The sequence below is a fragment of the Ovis canadensis genome, chromosome 22 (assembly GCF_042477335.2).
Source record: "Ovis canadensis isolate MfBH-ARS-UI-01 breed Bighorn chromosome 22, ARS-UI_OviCan_v2, whole genome shotgun sequence".
Lineage (NCBI taxonomy): Eukaryota > Metazoa > Chordata > Mammalia > Artiodactyla > Bovidae > Ovis > Ovis canadensis.
In genome coordinates this window covers 34,062,319-34,084,260 of record NC_091266.1, presented here as the reverse complement: position 1 = coordinate 34,084,260, position 21,942 = coordinate 34,062,319, and the positions used below count along the sequence as shown (strand labels likewise).

The 21,942-nt window shown below is 48.8% G+C and overlaps 2 protein-coding genes across 2 annotated transcripts; one reads left to right on the top strand and one right to left on the bottom strand.

Moving 5' to 3' along the window:
• Positions 1 to 746: 746 nt before the first annotated feature.
• FRAT2 (FRAT regulator of WNT signaling pathway 2) lies at positions 747 to 3,336 on the top strand. The gene has a single exon (XM_069568001.1). The coding sequence runs from the start codon at positions 1,261 to 1,263 to the stop codon at positions 1,951 to 1,953; it is 693 nt and encodes a 230-aa protein (XP_069424102.1). The 5' UTR covers positions 747 to 1,260; the 3' UTR covers positions 1,954 to 3,336.
• Positions 3,337 to 11,973: 8,637 nt separating this feature from the next.
• On the bottom strand, positions 11,974 to 14,563 carry FRAT1 (FRAT regulator of WNT signaling pathway 1). The gene has a single exon (XM_069568059.1). The coding sequence runs from the start codon at positions 14,373 to 14,375 to the stop codon at positions 13,545 to 13,547; it is 831 nt and encodes a 276-aa protein (XP_069424160.1). The 5' UTR covers positions 14,376 to 14,563; the 3' UTR covers positions 11,974 to 13,544.
• Positions 14,564 to 21,942: the final 7,379 nt, after the last annotated feature.

Below are 21,942 nucleotides of genomic sequence, written 5' to 3'. Positions count from 1 at the left end.
AATAAATTTACCCAACTGTTGGAAGGAAAGCAATTTGGTACATTTATCAGAAACTTAAAATATCCATATCCTTTGACCTGAATTTCCATTCCTGGCAATATGTTCTTAGGAAAGAATCAACACGGAAAAAATTTCTGCGCACAAAAGTGTTAATCATATACTTATTTACAACGGTGAAAGAAGGTAAACAGCAAACGTTAAAAGAGCTGTTTAATAATTCATGGCACAGTCATTTCACGGGTACTTACGTAATCATTAAATGTTCTCAAAGCGCAAGCAATAACACGAACACCATTTATGGTATAATGCTAGTGGGAAAGTGAATTACGTTGTATACGAATGGCTGTTTGCATAACACTTTTAATAGAATAAGGCTGGAAAAGAAAAATTCTAATATGTAAACCATGTTTGAGTTCTATAATTAGAGTTTTTTTTTCCATTGCCCTATATTTCTATTTAAATCTTTTTTTTTTTTTTTTTAATGAACAAAGTCAGCTCTTCTTTAGCCATACGGTGGCGCGTCCTTCTCTCACGCGGGGCCTGAGGGCCGGAAGCCTGGGCGGAGGGGGTAAGCTCACAGACCCCACCCCAGGTCGATTAGGCCCGCCAATGCGACGTCGCCCTCCCCAGCCCCAATTTCCCCAGCCCCACCCTTTCCGAGCCGGCCGGTGGCAGGGCCCGCCCCTCCCCCACCACTCCGGGTTCGGGTGACTGCGGGTGCGCGGGGGTAGAGCAGGGCCGGCCCTAGCCGTGCTGACACGTGGGGAGGGAGGAAACGTCCGAGGAGGAGGGCTTGGGTATGTGGGTGGGTGTGTCCGTGAGTGGGAGAATCCAATACAGGCCTCCTCAAGAGTCTTCATTTTCTTGTGCTGCTGATCGGGCCGGGGAAGTACGAAGTTCTCCCCACTCCCGGAATCCACTCCCAGGCAGACACCGAGCGCAGACACAAGAAGGCCCCGGCTGCGTCCCTGCCCTTCCCGCGACTGCCCGCGCCGCGCCGCCTCCTCGCGTGTCCCCCCCTCCCCGGCGCGGTGGTAGGGCCCCGCGGCGACGTCACCCATTGTTTACAAATCAACCTGAGCCAGTAGGATTCCGGCTCCCGCGGCTGCAGGCGCGCGGCGCGAGTGCCTGGCGGGCTCCGGTTACCGCCTCGGCTTTGGCCTCGGCACCGCGCCCGGCTTCGCCGCGGCCCACCGAGCCCCCGGGACAGCCGAGCCGCCAGCGACCCCCGCACAGCTCCGGGTGCCGGCGCGGGGGGCCATGCCGTGCCGGAGGGAGGAGGAAGAGGAAGCCGGCGAGGAAGAGGAGGAGGAGGAGGAGGACAGCTTCCTACTGCTGGAACAGTCGGTGACTGTGGGCGGCTCGGTTGAGGTGGACCGGCTGGTGGCCCAGATCGGCGAGACGCTGCAGCTGGACGCGGCGCAGGACCGCCCTGCCTCCGCGTGTGCGCCCTCGGGGCCGCCACTGCAGCCCCCGCGGCCCCCGGCGGCGGTGAGAGCGGACAAGGCCCGGGCCGCAGCGCAGCCGCTGCTTCTACCGGCCGCGTCGGTCGAGGCTGGGGGCCCGGCGCCCCCGGGGGCCTTGCGCTGCGCCCTCGGGGACCGCGGCCGCGTGCGGGGCCGGGCTGCGCCCTACTTTGTGGCTGAGCTCGCCGCTGGAGCCAGCACATTACCCGGGCCGTGCCGGCGAGGATGGCTGCGGGGCGCTGTCACCTCCCGCCGCTTGCAACAGCGACGATGGCCCCCAGCTGGGGCGCGCGCCAACGACGACGACCCGCACCGGCTTCTGCAGCAGTTGGTGCTCTCGGGGAACCTCATCAAGGAGGCCGTGCGGAGGCTCCAGCGAGCAGTCGCCGCGGTGGCAGCCACAGGCCCCGCGGGTCCCCCCGGACCGGGGGCTAGCCGCAGCCGACCGGATCCTGTCTCCCTTCAACCCTCCGGCGCTTTGCACTGACCCAGGGCCCCTGGAGGGAGGAAAAGAAGCTGCTGCGCGGACCCTACGGCGTCCTACTTACCCCAACCTTGAGCTGAAGCCGCCGTTGCCGTTCTTGGAGCGACCGCCTAGACTGCAAGGAGGCGCGTGGAGAGAGACCTCAAGCCGAGAAGTTAGTGGCCCCGGCAAGACTGTCGGAGAAAACTTGAGCGTGGAGAAATACGCGGGCCTGGGCGCGTTCGTGTCGCGTGAGAATTAACCCCGGCCCCAGGGACCTGGGACAAAACTGGGAGAACTATGGCAGCTATTTGCATCAACTTGTACCTGACTTAACCCTTGGGGATGTCGTGTGCTAGGATTGTTTAACGATTCGGCTTCAAGGGGCAAGAATCGTGAGGGCTTTTAACAATACTTGAAAACTGATGACTCGAATACATTTTCTTTATTTTCTGGTGGAGGAGCTTAGTGAAAATGGTGCTACAATCGCTGTGCAAAGAAATTCCAGGGAGAAGAAGAATGTAAAAGCTTGGTGGTGGGTGGGTTGGGATGCCAGCCCCCTTACTCTCCCACCTCATCCGATGACTGATCGAGGTGGGAGATGGGAACTCCAGTTGTCTGGGGCAGGGAGGTGGAGAATTTTGAAGGTGGGTCGACTTGGATGTGGACTTTTAAATGCCTTGACCTTGCCACCTGTGATTCAAGGTCATAGTGTGCTGTAGGTGGAAGGCTGTGGGGTTCCTGGGAAAGCTAACTCACCCCTGTGTCTTGTCTTTTCTCTTGTTCCAAGAAGAGTCCTGTTTATGCTTTGCTACCTCTTGGAGCGGACATATAGATGTAAGGAGAATTACTTGTTTTTTCCATGCTTTCTTTCTATCTGGAACTCCTCTGGTGAGGCCACTCTTGGCCATACCCTGAGCTTTCTCAGAAACGGTCATAAACAATCCCTTGAGTCTCTCCTGTCCTCCTGCCTGGCCTTCCTTATTCCACCCTTTCTGATGTCTGCACTGCATGGATGAGACCCTGGCTGTTTGTCTGCTCTATTTTGGCCCTCTGTGGAGCCATGAGCCTGAGTCTCTGAGGGTCCTCACCTCTCTGTTTCCTCTAGGCACCAGCTCTTTGTGAGTGACAGAAACCATGTTTTAAATGTGACTCTCCAAGAGGAGAAACTGCTGGTTTTACCCACGTGAAACTTAGGAAACTTGAGGGCGCTTTAAATAAGGTGCCACCTCCAAACTTTAAGGGAGCTAAACTAACTTTTTTAAAAAAGATTCAATGGCTTGCTCATCCTTCAGATGTAGCTGTTGAGGTACACTTCGCACCGGAGTGTCTGAAATTGTGGTGGTCCTGATTTCTAGGATTTCATAATTAAAATGTCTGCTGAATAAATGGGGTTTTTGTTTTGGAGCCTGGTTTGGCTTTTTGGTGGAAGGCGGGGGAAAGAAAAGCACATAGGTGACACCTTTCATAATGAAGTTATAATGGAGAGGGCCCTTGAGGGGGTTGAGGTGGGAGGTGGAGACTGGTGCAGCTGCGGTCCAAGAGTGTTTCTGGGTCGATATTCCACAAGATAGAAAAATTCAGTCCAGGTTTTAGAAAACATGCTAGGTGGGCTTTCAGCTCCCTTTGTGGAATCAAAACATATTCCAGAAACTTTCTAGGCTGGAGGGAGGACAGAGGCCAAGTGATTTGCTATATCTGGAAGAGGGTGGAGGAAGGTGAGTTTGCTGAATTTTTTGTATTTGAAGAATGGGGAGGGTATAGACAGAGCCTCACTATTTTGATCTTGGACACTTGACCCAGTCTTGAGCTGTGGCCTAGAGAAAGGACAATAGGGTTTTATAGCAATGTCCCTGGTAGTTGGTGTGGATTGAGCAGGCAGAGTTCAGTTCATGAAAGTGGCCCTGCTGGGTCCCCTGCTCTCCATCCCATCTTCCGCTGGCATGGGCCCCCTTCCCCCAAGGAAGCCTTACTTGGTACAGCCCAGCTCTGCTAACTGGCCCCAGGGGCACCTGTCCTGCACAGCACCTTCCCACATGGGCTGCAGGGGAAGGCTAGTGCTCAGTGACTCAGTTTGACTCAGCCCTGCTGCTCACCATGTGTGTTATACCAGGCAAGTGACAGCTCTGCATTTTGCTCTCATTTATAAAACAATACTGCTAAGTGTAATGAGGATCTGAGATGTCCAGGACACTTTAGGGCTGAAAAAAATAACTGTGGATTCTTACCATCACCACTGCGCCCTCTTCTTTCAGCAGGCCCCTATTTGTCTCGTCAATGTGCTCCACATGTCCTAACACTTCAGACACCCCTTGATCTCCACCGTGATCACAGTCATTGCCACCTCTTTTGCGTCCGTATTCTATAAGTCCCTTTTCCTGAACGCCTTCCAGAAGGCCACCTCCACACACCTTCCAAATGATCTGTCTCTGCTGTTATCATTACGGGGTTGGCACTTGACACGTGCCAGGTACTGTTCATTCCATCATGGCTTTATCATTCGTTATGATGTAGGCACTATTTTCTCCATTTAATAAATGAAGACTCTGAGGTCCAGGAGATTAAGTGATTCGCTGCTGAAGTCACCACCTTTTAATAAGGAGCTGGGGTTTGAACCTAGGCACTCTGGCTCTAGGTTCTCCTGCTGTTCTTAATCAGAGCGTCCAGTCATGCTGTGTACTACCTCCACAAGGTGTTTTTGACGGCATTTTCTCCCATGTTGGATTTATTAAATTCTTAAGAGCCTTGAGAATTTAAGCCTTAAAAACCTTGACCCAATAAATACCTCAACCCTGTAGCGTCACCATTCTCACAAAGTTTTCTTGCAGGCTAGCCGCATATATGCAAGGCACTGGGGATCTGGGATGAGACAAGGTTTCAGACATCCTGGAAGAGCCTGCAAACAGGTTTGGGGCTGAGACCTTCACATAAGTTAATAGGAATTGTGTTAAGAGAGGCACAGATAACCAATGGTAAATGGCTGCTCCTTTTAGAACCTTGTGCCTTCTGTAAGATGAGGGCATAAGGCCAAGATGGTGAGATCTCACCCAATGCAAACGTCTTCTACATCTGCAGCATGGCCTGGAATGAAGTTAGAATGGTGACTGGACCAAAGGACCTGAAGATCTACAGGCCTTGACAAAGCAAGGTAGAGAAGGAAACGGCCCCATTCATGCAGAACTCTGCCAGGGACCTTTAACAAGATGGCCCTTCACTGTTGACGCTGGGGAGAGGTAGGAACTGGGGGTGGTAGAACAGAATCTGAGCTCATGGCTTTTGAGGCAAATCTCTTAACCTCCTTTTTGAGCCTACCCACACTTTTCCTCCTGAACCTCAGCCCCAGCTACTGATCAACCATTTGCAAAGGCTGTAGAGAGCCGAGTCCTGGCCCTGGGCCTGGGAAAGGGTCTCTGTGCAAAGGAGGCAATGACCGTTTCAACGTGCTGCAGCTTGTGCTAGCCTATTCCTAGCACTTGGCCCAGGGGTGATTGTGGCTGGCATATTCCCAGTCCCTAGGACTAGGTAGAACTAAGCACATGGACACGGGCAGAGCTGACACAATTCTATCTGAGCTGAGGCCTAGGTTTCCCTGGTAACATTCTGCAAGTCTTCAGTCCAGAAGGACAAGGGCAATAGGGAAGTTGTAAGAAGCTGGTTGTGTGGTGGTGGGGGGTTGGGGTTGATCAGGTGTCTCATGTGGGAAGTTACAGCAACAGCGGCCTGCTGCCTCATCTACCATTAGGAGCTGGAAGAGCGATCGGGGCTGAAGATAAAGACTAGGTGCTTAGCGCTAGGATGGGTGGATGGAGCCTGGGAGACACTGTTGGTTGGGAAGGAAGAACACCAACCAGTATACATAGCACTTACCAAGTGCCAGACTCTGTTCTAAGCACTTTACAAAGACGAAGAGTAGAACCCAGAGGCCAAGGGAGGCTAAAGGGTGAACTGTAAGGGATGGTTGGGTGTGTGTTATCTACATACATGCGCAGGTGCACACATACAAGCACATGCAGAGCTACAGGGACGTGATCTCTATATAACCTCCGTGGTCAGGTCCAGGGTATATGGAGTCAGATCTTGCTCAGTGACCTTCACTATCTTTCTTTAATCCTGAAGTTATTCCACTTCTCTTTATCAGCACCATTAAGCAGTGTGTTTTGAACATCTACACTGTGAATCCTTGCCCTGCTTAACCCTGCTGAAGAGAAGTCCTGTTTATGGTGAATTTGGAGAAAGGTGGTGATGTCTCTGGTGTCCAGGGAAGATTTTCAGGAAAACCTAGGAAACCGAATCTAATTCAGACAGTAAAACAGAAATGGGCAAAAGGTAGGGCAAAGGTAACAAGGTGATAACCAGCTTGTGATTCTTTTTTAACCCATCCAAATCAATAAGTCAAACAAACTCCCTGAACAGCCTATCAATGGGGGGTGGTGAATTTTACCTCTTGTGAATCAATTGAGGAGGGGGAGTAGTTAATAAGCTCCTTGATTTCGGATTTAGATTTCATTATGCCGTGGAGTATGGTACAGAGAAGAAAGACTCGTTCACACAAAAACATATCCAGCCATCTCAGGCATGAAGGGTTATACAAAGTTGTTTCAACAGCCAACTGGTCCCCAGTCTCTCTGTGGTAGGATAGTATGTGACTTAGAGTGCTATCACAGGGGACATCCACCTCTAAGGTCCCCTTAGGCACCCATCCCTTCCTATCTCCTTTAGGAGCCTCATCCTTTATAGCATCTTCCCTTTAGTTCCTTCCTTTCATGTCCTCTATCCACATTTGGACGAGTGCAGGTCTCTCCCCCTTGAGCAAACCTTCCCTTGATTCTCATTTCCCTTTTTAGTTGCTGTCTCTCTTACTTCATCCTCTCCAAACTCCAGACACCACAATTCATCGTCTGTGCCCCAAGTACTCTCTCAGCCTCCACAAGTCTGTTGAAACTGCCCATTTGTTTGCTTTGCAAATATTTACTAAATGCCAATACCCAGGTGTTGTTACTAAATGCAACCTATGTTTCAGGCGGTGGCCTAAACATTTTTACTATCATTAACTCAATGAATCCTCCCAACCCGATGAGGCAGGGACTTTATTATTATCAGACTTGGAGGTGAGAGAGGTGAAGTAATCTGCCCACAGTCACAAGAAGAAGCTTTAAAAAAAAAAACAAACAAACTAGGATTGTGACCCAGGCAGAGACATCATTTTAACAACTACCTGCTACTGTGCTGAAGGCTATGCGTTTTCTTTCCGAAATGTGTCCCTTCTTGTCCTTTCCTTTCTCTCTGAGCCCAGAGCCTTATCTCTTGTTGCCTGGATGTTATATAGGCATCTAACCGACTGTAAAGGCTCCCTCTCCACCCCAGTCCATCCCCTACACTGTGTCGCCTGATAATCTGCCTGAAACTTGTCACTCCTGCTGTCAAAGAATAAAATAATCTCTTTGGAAAAAGAAGACATTCACATATGAGCCCCTGAGATAACCCTATAATGACAGTAAATAAAATGAAGAGTGAGAGCAAGATGAACTTGAAGATCACCTCCTGTGAAGACATTGCAGTTTTCTCAGTACAAATTATAGATGGGGGTGGACAGGGCGGGCATGAAGACCTTCAGCTGAGTGCTGAATTTGAATTCGAAGGGTTTCTGATGGGAATGGTTGGGAAGGGAAGGTTGAGAAGGGAAGGGCTATCCACTCCAGTAGTCTTGCCTGGAAAGTCCCATGGACAGAGGAGCCTGGTAGGCTACAGTCCATGGGGTGGCAGAGATTTGGACATGGCTGAGCAACTAACACTTTCACTAATGGGAATGGAGGATTTAAGAGCTGTGTCCTCCAGTTGCTCTGCCCACAAACCCTTGCTTTTGTTAACATTCCCTACTGCCCCTACTGTACAAGTCCCAGTCCTGAGCTGTTTTCAAGTTTCCATTTGAAGAAGACCTCAACCCTCTTCCTATTAAATCTCTTCTAGGCAATGGCAACCCACTCCAGTACTCTCACCTGGAAAATCCCATGGATGGAGGAGCCTGGTAGGCTGCAGTCCATGGGGTCGCTAAGAGTCGGACATGACTGAGCAACTGCACTTTCATTTTTCCTTTCATGCTTTGGAGAAGGAAATGGCAACCCACTCTAGTGTTCTTGCCTGGAGAATCCCAGGGATGGGGGAGCCTGGTGGGCTGCCATCTATGGGCTCGCACAGTGTCGGACACGACTGAAGTGACTTAGCAGCAGCAGCAAAGTATTCCCTTCCTCTACCCTGCCCCGGTTTCAATCCTTGGATTGGGAAGATCCCTGGAGAAGGAAATGGCAACCCACTCCAGTCTTCTTGCCTGGGAAATCCCATGGACAGAGGAGCTTGGCAAGCTGCTGTCTGCAGGGACGCAGAGTCAGACACAACTGAGTGACTAAACCTACCCACCTACCTACCTACCTTTACTTCCCTTAGCACTTTTTACAACAGGAGTGCATGTTTAAGAAACGTCTTATCCTTGGAGCAAACAGGTTAATGCCTTTGAAGAAACAGATTGAAGAGGTCACTAAGAGGCAAGATTTTTCCACAAAAGACTTAAAGTAGTCATCTTAATGGAGTAGCTTCTAGGAATGATGTTTTGTTTTGCTATTAGAGTGAAATTAGAGATCTAATTTCACCTTCACTCAGTTTTTCAAGGCAGGGGCTATTTTTTTTTAACTTTTTTATTTATTTGGCTGCACTGGGTCTTAGTTGCAGCACCACACAGGATCTTTTAATTGCAGCATGTGGGATCTAGTTCCCTGACCAGGGATCGAACCCAGGCTCCTTGCATTGGGAGTTGCGGACCATCAGGGACATCCCAGGGTAGGTGCTCTTCTTACCCCATTTTGCAGATGAGTTAATGGAGATGATTGAGGTTAAGGATCCTGCCTGCAATCACACACTACCAATGCAGAGCTGCCTGCACAGCCCATGTTCTTATCCATTACACCTCCTGGGAAACACTGTTATGGGCAGGTCATTTGTTCTGTCTTCAGTTATGGTTGGAAAACCAGGAGGAAGCGCTGCATGGGAGAGTTTTGCTGCTTTGCCTGCACCAGTGTCCTCGGTGTTGAAATGGAGTGCACCTCTGAGTGGAAACCTCTCTCTGCTTCCATCTCTAAATGAGGCTTTAGCACTAGACCACTGAAGGCTGAGCTCTCCCGGGGCTGACATTCTGTGATTACTGAGCATTGTGGAAGGGTGTGTTGGGGGGAGCTAATTGAGTGAGTTAGTAATTTGGTTGCCAGGGTAACTCTTTCCTGATTGGAAGGAAGGGATCACAGGGTTTGACACAGACTTTGCTGGATAGGAAAGTGGTGTCTGATGTACTCTCCATGTTTCTGCTTCTGAGCTGGAAAAGGAAAGAGCAAAAAAATGGTAACATTGAATTCAAATATTGTAGCATTTATGCCTAATTTAGAATGAAATCTTGGGGTGGCAGACTTTGGAGTTATTTGTGAAGTATGGCTTTCTTTTCTCCAAATCACTTGTCAATTTCTGTGTTTTTGTTTATTTAGTTTTTTTTTTTTCATTGAGTTTATAGCTTTGGTCTTTTATCTTACCTAGACCGTTTTCCGTGGACAGCTGTCTTCATAGGATGCTGAAGGTGAGAAAATGGTTACAGCATACCTAGCTTTCCCTAGCTCAGCCTAGGTATCTGGGGCATGGTTTTCCGTGTTCCAATGGCAGGATCATCCCTTTGGACACCTGCAGGGGTGTCAGTCACATTATAGTATATGTAAGTAGTTGTGCAGTGAGCAGTATCGGACTGTGTGTAATGGCATCAGGCTACTGGAAAGAGGACTGAACTGGGAACCCAAAGACCTGGTTTCTAGATTCTGTCAGATATTTGACTTTGTAAATGACTTTCTAGGCCATTCTGCCTTGCCCCCTTCCAACTATTTTTCCACCTATGCCACTCAGTCGTGTCTGACTCTTTGTGACCCCATGGACTGTAACCTGTCAGGCTCCTTTGGCCATGGGATTTCCTAGGCAAGAATACTGGAGTGAGTTGCCAATTTCCTTCTCCAGCGGATCTTCCTGACCCAGAGATTGAACCCGAGTCTCTTGTGTCTCCTGTATTGGCAGGCGGATTCTTTACCACTGTGCCACCTGGGAAGCCCTTTTCTACGTATAAAATGGTCTAATTAAAAAAAAATTACGTAAACCCTGACTTATCCCAAAAAAGGTCTTGTGGGTGACTAGTAAGACCTTGCAGCATTTTAAAAAATGGACAGTGACGATTATAAGGTTGTAGTGCAGTTAAGGCTTCCCCAGTAGCTCAACTGGTAAAGAATCCGCCTACAAAGTAAGAGACCCCAGTTCAATTCCTGGGTTGGGAAGATCCCCTGGAGAAGGGATAGGGCTACCCATTCCAGTATCCTTGGGCTTCTCTGGTGGCTCAGACAGTAAAGAATCTGTCTGCAATGCAGGAGACCTGGGTTCAATCCCTGGGTTGGGAATATCCCCTGGAGGAGGGCATGGCAACCCACTCCAGTATTCTTGCCTAGAGAATCCCTATGGACCGAGGAGGCAGGCAGGCTACAGCCCATGGGGTCACAAAGAGACAGATAGGCTGAGCCACTAAGCACAGTGCAGTTAAAGTACCTCATGGTAAGCATTGTGTTCTCCAGTATTCCTTTTTGAAGAAGGGGGTTGTATTACGTGAACCCTATAGTTGAATCTAGCCTTAACCATCTTTACAAGAAGCCAGCATGGTTTGGACAGTAGCATTGAATCACAGCCAACTTGATCCTGGATTGCTCCTAACTCCTTGACCTCCAGGAATACCACCCAGGTTAAGAAGCAAGGACCTTAGGGGTAGAAGCAATACCAGGGGAATTTGACACCTGATCAGTTTCCTCTTGCTCAGTGCCTGGAGGTGATAGCCCACTGCATTATTGGAGCCCGCCCCCCATCCCTCTTCAGTTTGTATTAGAGCCTCCAGAGTCACCATTCCCTTGCTAGGTAGCACGTGACTGACTCCCCCACAACCCTTTCTGGGGAGGTTGAGGGAGATGGCTGCCTTGGTGTACTCTGCAGTTACCATTAGGGTCTGTGTGTGCATTTGGAGGGAGAGAATGAGGAGGTATAAACAAAAGGCATTGAGTCCAAAAGGGAGTTAGGAAATCAGGGTTCTAAATCAAACAGCATTCTATCTGGAAAGCACTCTTCGGGTCATGGTGTGCCTTTGTTTCACGACAAACCAAGGATCCAGTTGATTGGCTACCAAGGGACAGTCCTGGGAAGGAAGGGGTAGGGACTAGACTATTTTATCTCCAGGATGTGCCAGGCACAAGGAACTTGTTTCCTTATCATCTCATTTCTCATCTTTTATACAAATGGGGCAACTGAAGCCCATAGAGGTTAAGCAACTTGTCCAAGGTTCCCATTTAATAAGGGGACTTGAACTCTGGATGTCCTGTTGTCCAGCATGGCTTCTTCCTGGAGGAAACAGACTGAAGTAACTGAGAACCAGAGGGATAGAGATGGGCTGTTGGGGAGAAACAGGGAGTAAATGTGCCAAGGGCAAAGAGAGGAGTCCCTTCATACCTGCCATCCCACCCCCAAGCAGCTTTCCCACTGCACATTTGCACCCTGAGTACCCCCTAACCAAGAGCTGACCCCAGCTCTTAAAGGGCCACCTTGTGGAACAAGCCCACTTCATAACCACAGTAGAAAGAAAAAAGCGATAAGCTTCCCAATCTGCAGTGACTGACTGATCTGATGTCCTTTGCTAATACAGTCAGGGGCAGCTTCTCCAGCACTGACTAGTAATCCAGAAGCTCTAAGGTTTTAGTGAATGGGACTGGTCCAAATCCTGACCTCACTTTCATTTAATTTCATGCCAGCACCAATACACACCCAGCCGGCGCAGACCCTAACTAGGGAGCTGCTCAGACACAAAGGCGCTCTAATTACCATCCACAAGCCAGGCCTGACAAGGATTTCAAGTGTTTTCATGTTTATGGAGATCAGAGAAATGTGTTCTGTGCATCTTTCCCACCGCTGACAAGTATAAAATAAAACCAAACAAAAAAACCAACACATTTATTAAAAACAGATATTTCAGTTAAGTTAACATCCTATAATCAGGATAGCCACAATTCCAGACACTCCGGTGCGAAGTGTAGGTATGTCAATAGCCACATCTGGATGACGAACATGCCATTGAATCTTATACAACTAAAACATCAACAATACCGTCTTAGAGCCTTTAGACTGCGTTAACATTGTTACGAGCACTTCACCAGGTTCACAATGGCAAATTCTGCAGCTTCTCCATTCGGAGGGTCACATTTTTTTACTCGGTTTCCTTCACTTACAAAGGCAAGCTGGCACGGCTGGGGGGAGGGGCAGAAGGAGGAAATCAACTCCATGTATCCAGGGAATTGCAGCTGTTATTGCAAATGGCCCCGGAGAGCCCATTATAAGCTGCTGCGCTAGGCTGTGTGTCCCTGGAGTGCCCCATCACGTGGTGTCTCCCAGCCCCCAGCCTGGGCCCCCAGGAGCGGCAGCGCCACCAGCTAGAGTTGGACAGCACAGCGGAGGGGAAGAGGAGGGACTCGAGGCCAGTTCTCCGGGCAGTTTCCGTCAAAGTCCAGGGCGCGGCCGCCCGCAGGAGGCACCGGCGCCTAGCACGTCGCCACCTCCCTCAACCCGCGGTTGCAGCGGTGCCCGTGTCCTCAGAAGACTCCAGCACTTGCAAAACACCGCGTACTACTCCGAGTACAGGCAGAACCGGGTGACTCTGCCCTGCTAGAGCCCCGCAATCTCGTTTGCGCCCAGGAAATGGTGACCTTGAACCCGAGGAGGGGCGGACAGACGGTGAAAATACACATTCAAGAGGACCGCGGGTTCGCTCCGCGCCGCGCCCTCACCTTTCCCCAGGACCTCTCACCCCCACGTCCAATTAGCATCCCAGGTGCTCCGCCTTCCCCCGCCGCTTTGAGAAACGCTGACAGTCGCAAAGCGGGTGGGGTGGGGGTTCGCAGAGAAAAGGTTACTTCTATTCAGTTCTCCAAAATGTCCTTTCACGGTGCCGCGTGTTTTATACCAAGTACAAGCACCTCAAAATACACGAGATAGGTGTTTTGTTTTTTTTTAAAGTGTCGTAAAACTTCAAGTCTGGCAGTTTGAGGTACTCCCTTAAATGATCTACAAATGTTCCCCTCTCCTAAAGTGAATCCGGAACCAGCCTTGGAAAGGTAAAGCAAGTAACTGGGGTCATCCTTGTCCTTTGGGCGCTCCGCGATCCTGTGAAGCATGGACTCCGGCCACGTGGTTGCCAGGTTAGAGTACCCCAGAGGCTGCGTGGAACCGCACGCTGCGCCACCAGGGCTGGTCACACCAGTGAGGAGTCCTACTGACTGCGAGCTTGGGGTGCACTCTAATCTGCCTTCAGTGGCACCAACGAAGTCAACCACGTCGGGGCCCTAGACCTCAGTTCCCGCGAACACATTCTCAATTTTTCGATTCCTCATCTTCATATAAGGTATTTTCCCGCTTCCGGAAGTGCGACTTCACCAGTTTGAGTAGAGATATAGCCCTCAGGGGAACCCCTTGCCCTTCAGGCAGAGGCTCGCGCAGTGGCCACTCTCGAGGTGTTAGCTGCCAGGGACTAGAACGCTGTCGCCTGTTCTGAGCTGCGCCCTCCTCCCGGATGCGCCGGGGTCGCTGCAGGCCGCGCGAGGGCTGCGGGGCGAAGGGGGCTCATGCACTGGGGCCGACAGAGGGCCCAGGAGCTGGCGCTGGGGGAGCTTTGCGTGCAACTGCAGCCGTCGCGAATGAAGCCTCCGCACCGCCTCCTTGATGAGGTTTCCCGAGAGCACGAGCTGCTGCAGGAGCCGGTGCGGGTCGTCGTCGCCGTTGCGGGCTGTAGGCTGTAGCCCGCGTCGGTGCTGGAGGCGGCGGGAGGCAGCGGCGTCCCGCAGCCAACCTCGCCGGCAAGGGCCCGACAGGGGCTGCGGGGAACCCCGTTTGTCTGCTCCCAAAGGCCCATCAAGGCTGGGCTGAGGGGGCAATGGGGACAGCGCGCCGGGGCCTGCGGCGAGCTCCGCCACAAAGTAGGGCGCAGCCCGGCCCCGCACGCGGCCGCGGTCCCCGAGGGCGCAGCGCAAGGCCCCCGGGGGCGCCGGGCCCCCAGCCTCGACCGACGCGGCCGGTAGAAGCAGCGGCTGCGCTGCGGCCCGGGCCTTGTCCGCTCTCACCGCCGCCGGGGGCCGCGGGGGCTGCAGTGGCGGCCCCGGGGGCGCGCACGCGGAGGCAGGGCGGTCCTGCGCCGCGTCCAGCTGCAGCGTCTCGCCGATCTGGGCCACCAGCCGGTCCACCTCAACCGAGCCGCCCACAGTCACCGACTGTTCCAGCAGTAGGAAGCTGTCCTCCTCCTCCTCCTCTTCCTCGCCGGCTTCCTCTTCCTCCTCCCTCCGGCACGGCATGGCCCCCCGCGCCGGCACCCGGAGCTGTGCGGGGGTCGCTGGCGGCTCGGCTGTCCCGGGGGCTCGGTGGGCCGCGGCGAAGCCGGGCGCGGTGCCGAGGCCAAAGCCGGAGCCCGGGCGGACGCGGAAGCCGGAGCCCGCCAGGCACTCGCGCCGCGCGCCTGCAGCCGCGGGAGCCGGAATCCTACCGGCTCGGGTTGATTTGTAAACAATGGGTGACGTAGCCGCCGGGCCCTACCACCGGGCCGAGGAGGGGTGCTCCGTGCATTTGGGGGCCGGGGCAACCTCTGGGCAAGAGTCGTGGGTGAAGCCTTGCTCCCTCTGAGCTTTACAGCCCTGAATGCTGTCTGCGGGGGGAACTGGGGAGCCGATCTTCGCTCTCTGAGCCTGGCATGATTGACATATCCAGAAGATGGACACCGGCGTGGCCTCTGTTGGTTTCTTCCACACACAAGCACAGACACTTACACCCACACACCCACACACTTCTCTAGGCGCGTCAACGTGTCTGGTTTTGGCATTTACGCTTTTGAGGTTAGGGATGCCGGCATTTGGGAAGTGATGGCAGCGTGAGTGAGGCGAGTGATGGAGAGAAGGCGTCAGGCTAGGGATCTGTCTGGAGATTAGGGAAACGAGGCTGACAGATGAAAAGGAAGGGGACCCTGTGGTGCGATGGGGGTGGCGGGTTGGAAATTGGCAAAGAAAAGCCACTGATTCGTGTTTTTTTGATCGGGAGCGTGGGTATGTGGGGACCTGGACAGTTACTGTAGAGGAGGTTGCTCGTCTTGGGAGGAGCGGCGAGCTAGAAAGTTCTTTTAAGAAGAATGACTCAACCCAGTAGGGGAGTATCCTTTCTGAAATGGGTAGCAGGAGAGGAAAACGGTCAGCTATTTGGATGGAAATGGAGACACGGCCATGGTAACCCTCCAAGATATCCTGGTTGGTTTAATGATTAACCAAGACTTCGTTTTTTAAAAGAAAGAGAGATAGAGAACGATTCTTTATCATCGTATTGTTTGGAGTTTTAAAACCTGTATTAAAAATCCCAAACCCCTCAGGCCTAACTTCTGAACATTAATTACCCTTGTAGGTAGATTTTTGGTGGACCAACCTTTATAGGGGAGGGATAATAGCAGGGTGATTGAAATATTCCAAAATGGGATTATGGTAATGGTTGCACAACTCGGTAAATTTTCTAAAAATCATTTATTGAAAAAAAATTTATTTTAATTTAATCATTGACTCAATGGACATGAGTTTGAGCAAATTCCAGGAGACAGTGAAGGGCAGGGAAGCCTGGTGTTCTGGAGTTCATGGGGTTGCAACGAGTTGGACATAACTTAGCGACTGAACAATTTCTTAGTGAAGAATAATTGCTTTACAATATTGTGTTGGTTTCTGCCATACATCAACATGAGTCATCCATGGAGTGAGTGGAGTGAAGTCGCTCAGTCGAGGCCGACTCGCGACACCATGGACTGTAGCCTACCAGGCTCCTCCATCCATGGGATTTTCCAGGCAAGAGTACTGGAGTGGATTGCCATTGCCTTCTCCGTTTGAACCCGGGTCTCCCGCATTGTAGGCAGACATTTTACCATCTGAGCCACCCATATGTCCCTTCCCTCTTGAACCTCCCTCCCGCTTCCCACCCCATCTCACTGCTCTGCATTATCACAGAGTGATTTGAGTTCCCTGGGTCCTACAGCAAATTCCCAATGGCTGTTTTATATCTGGTAATGTATTCCCTGGGTCCTACAGCAAATTCCCAATGGCTGTTTTATATCTGGTAATGTATGTTTTCATGCTACTCTCTCCATTTGTCTCACTCTCTCCTTACTCCATGGGTCCAAAGTCTGTTCTCTATGTATGCGTTTCCATTGCTGCCCTACAAATAGATTCATCAGTACCATTTTTCTAGATTCCATATGTATGTGTTAATATACAATATTTATTTTTCTCTTTCTGACTTACTTCACTTTTTATAATAGGCTTTAGGTTCGTCCGCCTCATTAGAATGGACTCAAATGCGTTCCTTTTTATAGGTGAGTAATATTCCATTGTGTGTGCATTCCACAACTTCTTTATTCATTCGTCTGTCAGTGGACACCTAGATTGTTTCTGTGTTGCTTCTATGTCCTAGCTATTGTAAATAGTGCTGCAGTGAACGTTGGGGTACATGTATGTTTTTCAGTTATGGTTTCCTCGGGATATATGCCCAGTAGTGGGATTGCTGGGTCATATGGTAGTTTTATTCCTAGTCTTTTAAGGAATCTCCGTACTGTTCTATTAGTGGGTGTATCAATTTTCATTCCCACCAACAGTGCAAGAGGTTTCCCTTTTCTCCACACCCTCTTCAGCTTTTATTGTTTGTAAACTTTTAAATGATGGCCATTCTGATCGCTGTGAGGTGATACCTCATGGTAGTTTTGATTTGCTTTTCTCTAATAATGAGTGATGCTGAGTATCTTTTCATGTGTTTTTTAGCCATCTGTGTGTCTTTGGAGAAATGTCTGTTTAGGTCTTCTGCCCACTCTTTGATTGGGTTTCCCTGGTGGTTCAGAAGGTAAAGCATCTGTCTGCAATGCAGGAGACCCAGGTTCAAGCCCTGGGTTGGGAAGATCCCTTGGAGAAAGAAATGGCAGCCCACTCCAGTATTCTTGCCTGGAAGAGTCGGACACAACTGAGCGACTTCACTTCAGCTTTTTCATTAGGTTGTTTGTTTTTCTGGCATTGAGTTGCATGAGCTGCTTGCATATTTTGGAGATTAATCCTTTGTCAATTGTTTCCTTTGCTATTATTTTCTCCCATTCTGAGGGTAAAAACTCATTTAATTGGCATGTAAATTACATGTCAATAAAGCTGTTTTAACAATTAGCCACAAAGTACACACATACAAATACAGAAGCCAGGCAGTAGAGAGCTACTTTACAGTATGGAGCAGGGGACTAGCATTATTTGGAAAGAAACTGGAGCCTGGGGATCCAGGTAAGTAGAAACAAGGGTCTTGGTGGGCAGTTCCAAGATGCTAATAACAGGAGCAAACCTTTAGGGAGGAGTGGGATGGAGGGAAGAGGTGGGAAGTTTTGTCAAGTTTGGAGGGAAGAATGTGAGAATAAAGGAAGAGGCAGTATGAAGAAAGCGAATGAATTTTTAAATCTTGGAATTCTGGACTTCTACAGGGTGTCTTAAAAATCATCACCTTATTTCAGTGGATTCCTTAGGATTTTCTGTGTACAAGATCGTATCTGCAGACAGATGAAGGTTTATTTCTTTCTTTCTAATCTGGATGGGGTTTGTTTTTCCTGCCTAATTCTCTGGCTGAAACCTCTAGAACAAGATTGAAGAGAAGTGGTGAGGGCAGACATCCTTGTCTTGTTCCTGATCTTCAGGGAAAGTATTCAGTCTTTTACTATTAAGTATGATGTTGGCTCTAGGTTTTCATAAATGGCGTTTTCTCAGGTTGGGATGTTCCCTTCTTTTTCTAGTTTGTTGAGCATTTTTTATTATGAATGGGTCATTTCTCTTTATCTTTACTTGAGTTATAATTGATGTATACCTTATGTAAATTGAAGACATTCCTTCATTTGTAATTATTAGTCATTTGAGAGTTGTCAACGCAGCCAGTTATTAGCTAGAGTATGCTGAACTTCATTAAAATTTTAAAATGGAAATAATTAGCAGCAGTTTAGAATTTTTGTTTTGATTTTTTTGGTTCAAAATATTGTAAGTCTCATGCATCGTTCTGTATGTGAAAATGGTACAACTACTTTGGGAAAAGGTCTGGCAGTTTCTTACAAAACTAAACATACACCTGCCCTATGATATAACTCCAAAGCTAGATATTTACCTAAGAGAAATGAAATCATAGGTCCATGTCAAGGCCTATAGGCAGATGAATATAGCAGCTTTATTCATAAAAGCCATAAATTGGAAAGTGCATAAGTGATTTATCAGCAGGTAAATGGATAAACTATAGCACATTCACATGATGTTGGTGACAACATACTCTTCAGCAGCAAAAAGGGCTGGAGCATCGCCACAGGCAGTAACGTGAATGAACCTCCAAAACAGGATGGTAATTGGACTTCCCTGGTGGTCCAGTGGCTAAGGTGCCATGCTCCCAATGCAGGGGGTCCTGGCTTTGATCTTTGGTTAGGGAACTAGATTCCACATACCACAACTAAAGATTCTGCAAGCCACAATGAAGACTGAAGATCCTGAGTGCTGCAACCAAGCTCCAGTGCAGCCAAATAAATAAATATTTAAAAAACAAAAAGAGTATGCTAACTGAAAGAAGGCAGACGAAAAAGAGCATATATGGCTTAATCCTCCTTATTTGAAGTTCCAGAACAAGTAAAATCAATTTATGAAAACTGATTGCCTTTGGAGAGGTTGGGGCAGTAGCAGGGACTGACTTGGAAGAGCCCTGAAGGAGATTCAGGACATGGTGGGAATGTTCTGTATCTTGATATCTTGATTCCAGGTTTCCCAGGAAAGTCATTGAATCCTACACTTAGAATTCATTGTATGTACATTTTACGTGAAAAGAAAAAAACTGTTCACAAATATTGATTTCCAGTTAATAGACACCCTGAGTGAGGTATACTGATGTTTGCAGTTTATTCTCAAGTGCCCAAAACCATGAGATGGATTGATACATAGAAGGATGGTTAGGACAGGTAGGTATATGATAAAGCATGTATAGTGACATGCTAATGTCACTGTATAATCGAGCAATTCCACTCCTAGGTATATACGTGGGAAATTTGAGAACATAGTCATTCAAAAAGTTTACCCAAGTGTTTACACAGCAGCATTATTCATAATAGCCTCAAAGTAGAACAACCTAAATGTTAAGTAGCTAATGAATGGATGAATAAAATTTATTTATTCATATAATGGAATATAATTTATCATACAAGGTATGAAATACTGTTATATGCTACAGTATGGTGAACCTGTATACAGTATGAGAGAAAGAGTTGGACATCACTGAGCGACTGAACTGACTGATGGGTGAACCCTGAAAGTGAAAGAAACTAGACACAAAAGGCCACCTATTGTATGATTCCGTTTATATGAAATTTCCAGAATAAACAAATCTGTAGAGACAGAAAGTGGATTAGTAGTTGTCAGAGGTTGGGAAGAGAGGGGAATTAAGACTAATTGATAATGGGCGTGGGATTTCTTTTGAGGTGACAAAAATGTTCTGGAATTAGTGGTGATGTTTGTACTACATAGTGAATACACTTAAAACCACTAAAGCGCACAATTCAAAAGTTTACACTTGATTTTATTTATTTATTTTGCTGTGCAACTTTGGGATCTTAGTTTCCCAACCAGGGATCGAACCTCAGACCTTGCAGTGGAAGCATGGAGTCCTAACCACTGGACTACCAGAGAGTCCCCCAAAGAGTATACCTCAAAAGCCACTTTAAAGTGAATTTTCTGTTATGTGAGGTATAGCTCAATTTTTTAAATGCTAAGAAATATTAATGGTAGAATCTAGGTGCTGAGTAATAGGGTTGTTCACTATTAAATTCCTTCCAATTTATTGACAGTTTGGAACGTTTTAGAGTAAAATGTTAGAGGGGGAAAAAAAAATAAGCCACAGAAAGGGAGCAAGTATTTTTGTGACTTCTTTTAGAATTAGCCAGGGCACAGGGGGCACTGGGCTGACTGTTGGGAAGGAAGGCAGGAGGAAGTGTACACCCTGCGAGCATGTTGCCTAATGCCTGACAGGGCAATGGTGTAGATTCACAATCCAGTGTTAAAAAGATGTAGACAGCCTACTGTGGGTTGACTACATTCTTGCCCACTGTGGAGGATTTCAAACGATATGGCAGGAATAAGACTTGCTGCTGTTTTAGAGGCCAGCAGCACCCTTGAGCAATGGGCCTCGGAAACAGGAAAGCAGGCACAGGCTTGCTCCTATACCCCTCCTTTCATTGCCTCCCAAACCGGCGGCTCTAGAAGCTGGGTTGGTCAGGGAGGAGGAATTGGTACAGAGAAAATTTAAGAGATTTAGGGGACTCACACTGAGATGCGAAAAGGTACTAATGAGTTATTAAACACCTCTCCGTAGAGTAGCAGCTGAGAAAGCTGGAAACACCAGGGAAGGCAAAATTTGAAAATGTCTTAGAGGCTGCTCATAGGGTAGGAAAGATAACTGCCCACAGGTTAAACAGGGTGCTAGGAACAGTTAGATCTGTAACTCAGTAGTTAAAATGGATTAAAGGATTGGGCTAACAGTGATGCAGTAATGTGGAATATTTTGCCATTTATAAAAGTATAAAAGACTCAAGATTGGAAAGGTTTTGAGGGATGTGGCCCCAGAGGTAGAGACTTGAATAGTGTACTGAGTTGAATAGGAGCCCCTCCGAATTCATCGGGCTTCCCAAGTGGTGCAGTGTTAAAGAATTTGCCTGCCAATGCAAGAGACACGAAAGATGTGGGTTTGACCTGGGTCAGGAAGATCCCCTAGAGTAGCAAATGGCAACCCACTCTAGTATTCTTGCCTTGAAAATTCCATGAACAGAAGTCTAATGGGTACAGTTGATGGGGGTCGAAAAAGAGTAGGACACGACTTAGTGACTAAACAACAGCTACCACCAAATTTGTGTCCATTGACAATCTGTAAATGTGAACTTTCCTTGGAAACAGGGTCCTTGAAGATGTAATCAATTTAAGATGAGGTCAAATTGGATTAGGGTGGGCCCTCATCTAGTGACTGGTATCCTTTGAAAAAAGGGAAGTTTGGGGACTTCCTTGGTGGTACAGTGGCTAGCAATCCGCCTGCCAATGCAGGGGACATGGGTTCGATCCCTGGTCTGGGAAGATGCCACCTGCTGCGGAGCACCTAAGCCCACACACCATAGCTACTGAGCCCTTGCACTAGAGCCAGTGAGCTGCAGCTGCTGAAGCCCGAGCACCTAGAGCCTGTGCTCCATCCACAACAAGAGAAGCTGTAGCAATGAGAAACCTGAACACTGCGACTAGAGTAACCCCCACTCACCGCAACGAGAGAAAGCCTCCCCGCAGCAATGAAGATCCAGCACAACCACAAACAAACAAATAAATGTTTTAAAAAGAGGGAAATTTGGACACAGAGACACGCAGGCGGGTGCCATGTATGGACAGAGGCAGAGATTAGAGGGATGCTACCACAAGCCAAGGAATGCCGAGGACTGCCCACAACTGCCAGAAGCCGAGAGAGAGCATGGCGTAGCTTCTCCCTCGAGTCCCCAAGAAGGAACTGACCCTGCCAACCGGCACCTTATTTACATCAGACTTTTGGCCTCCAAACCTGTGAGAAAACAAGTTTCTGTTGTCTTAAGTCACCAAGTTCATGACAATTGATCACAACAGCCCTAGGAAACTAGTGCAAATACTTTCGAGGAATTGTTTAGAATGTGTAAGCTATGGGGAAATTTACTGAAGATTCCTGGGGGTAGTTCTGAGACTCAGTGGAAAAAACTGAAGGTCTATGAGTGTCTCTGATGGATTTTGGGTTACGCTTGGCCCAGTCAGGTCTGCCATCAGAATAGAAATAAAGAATAGAGAGATG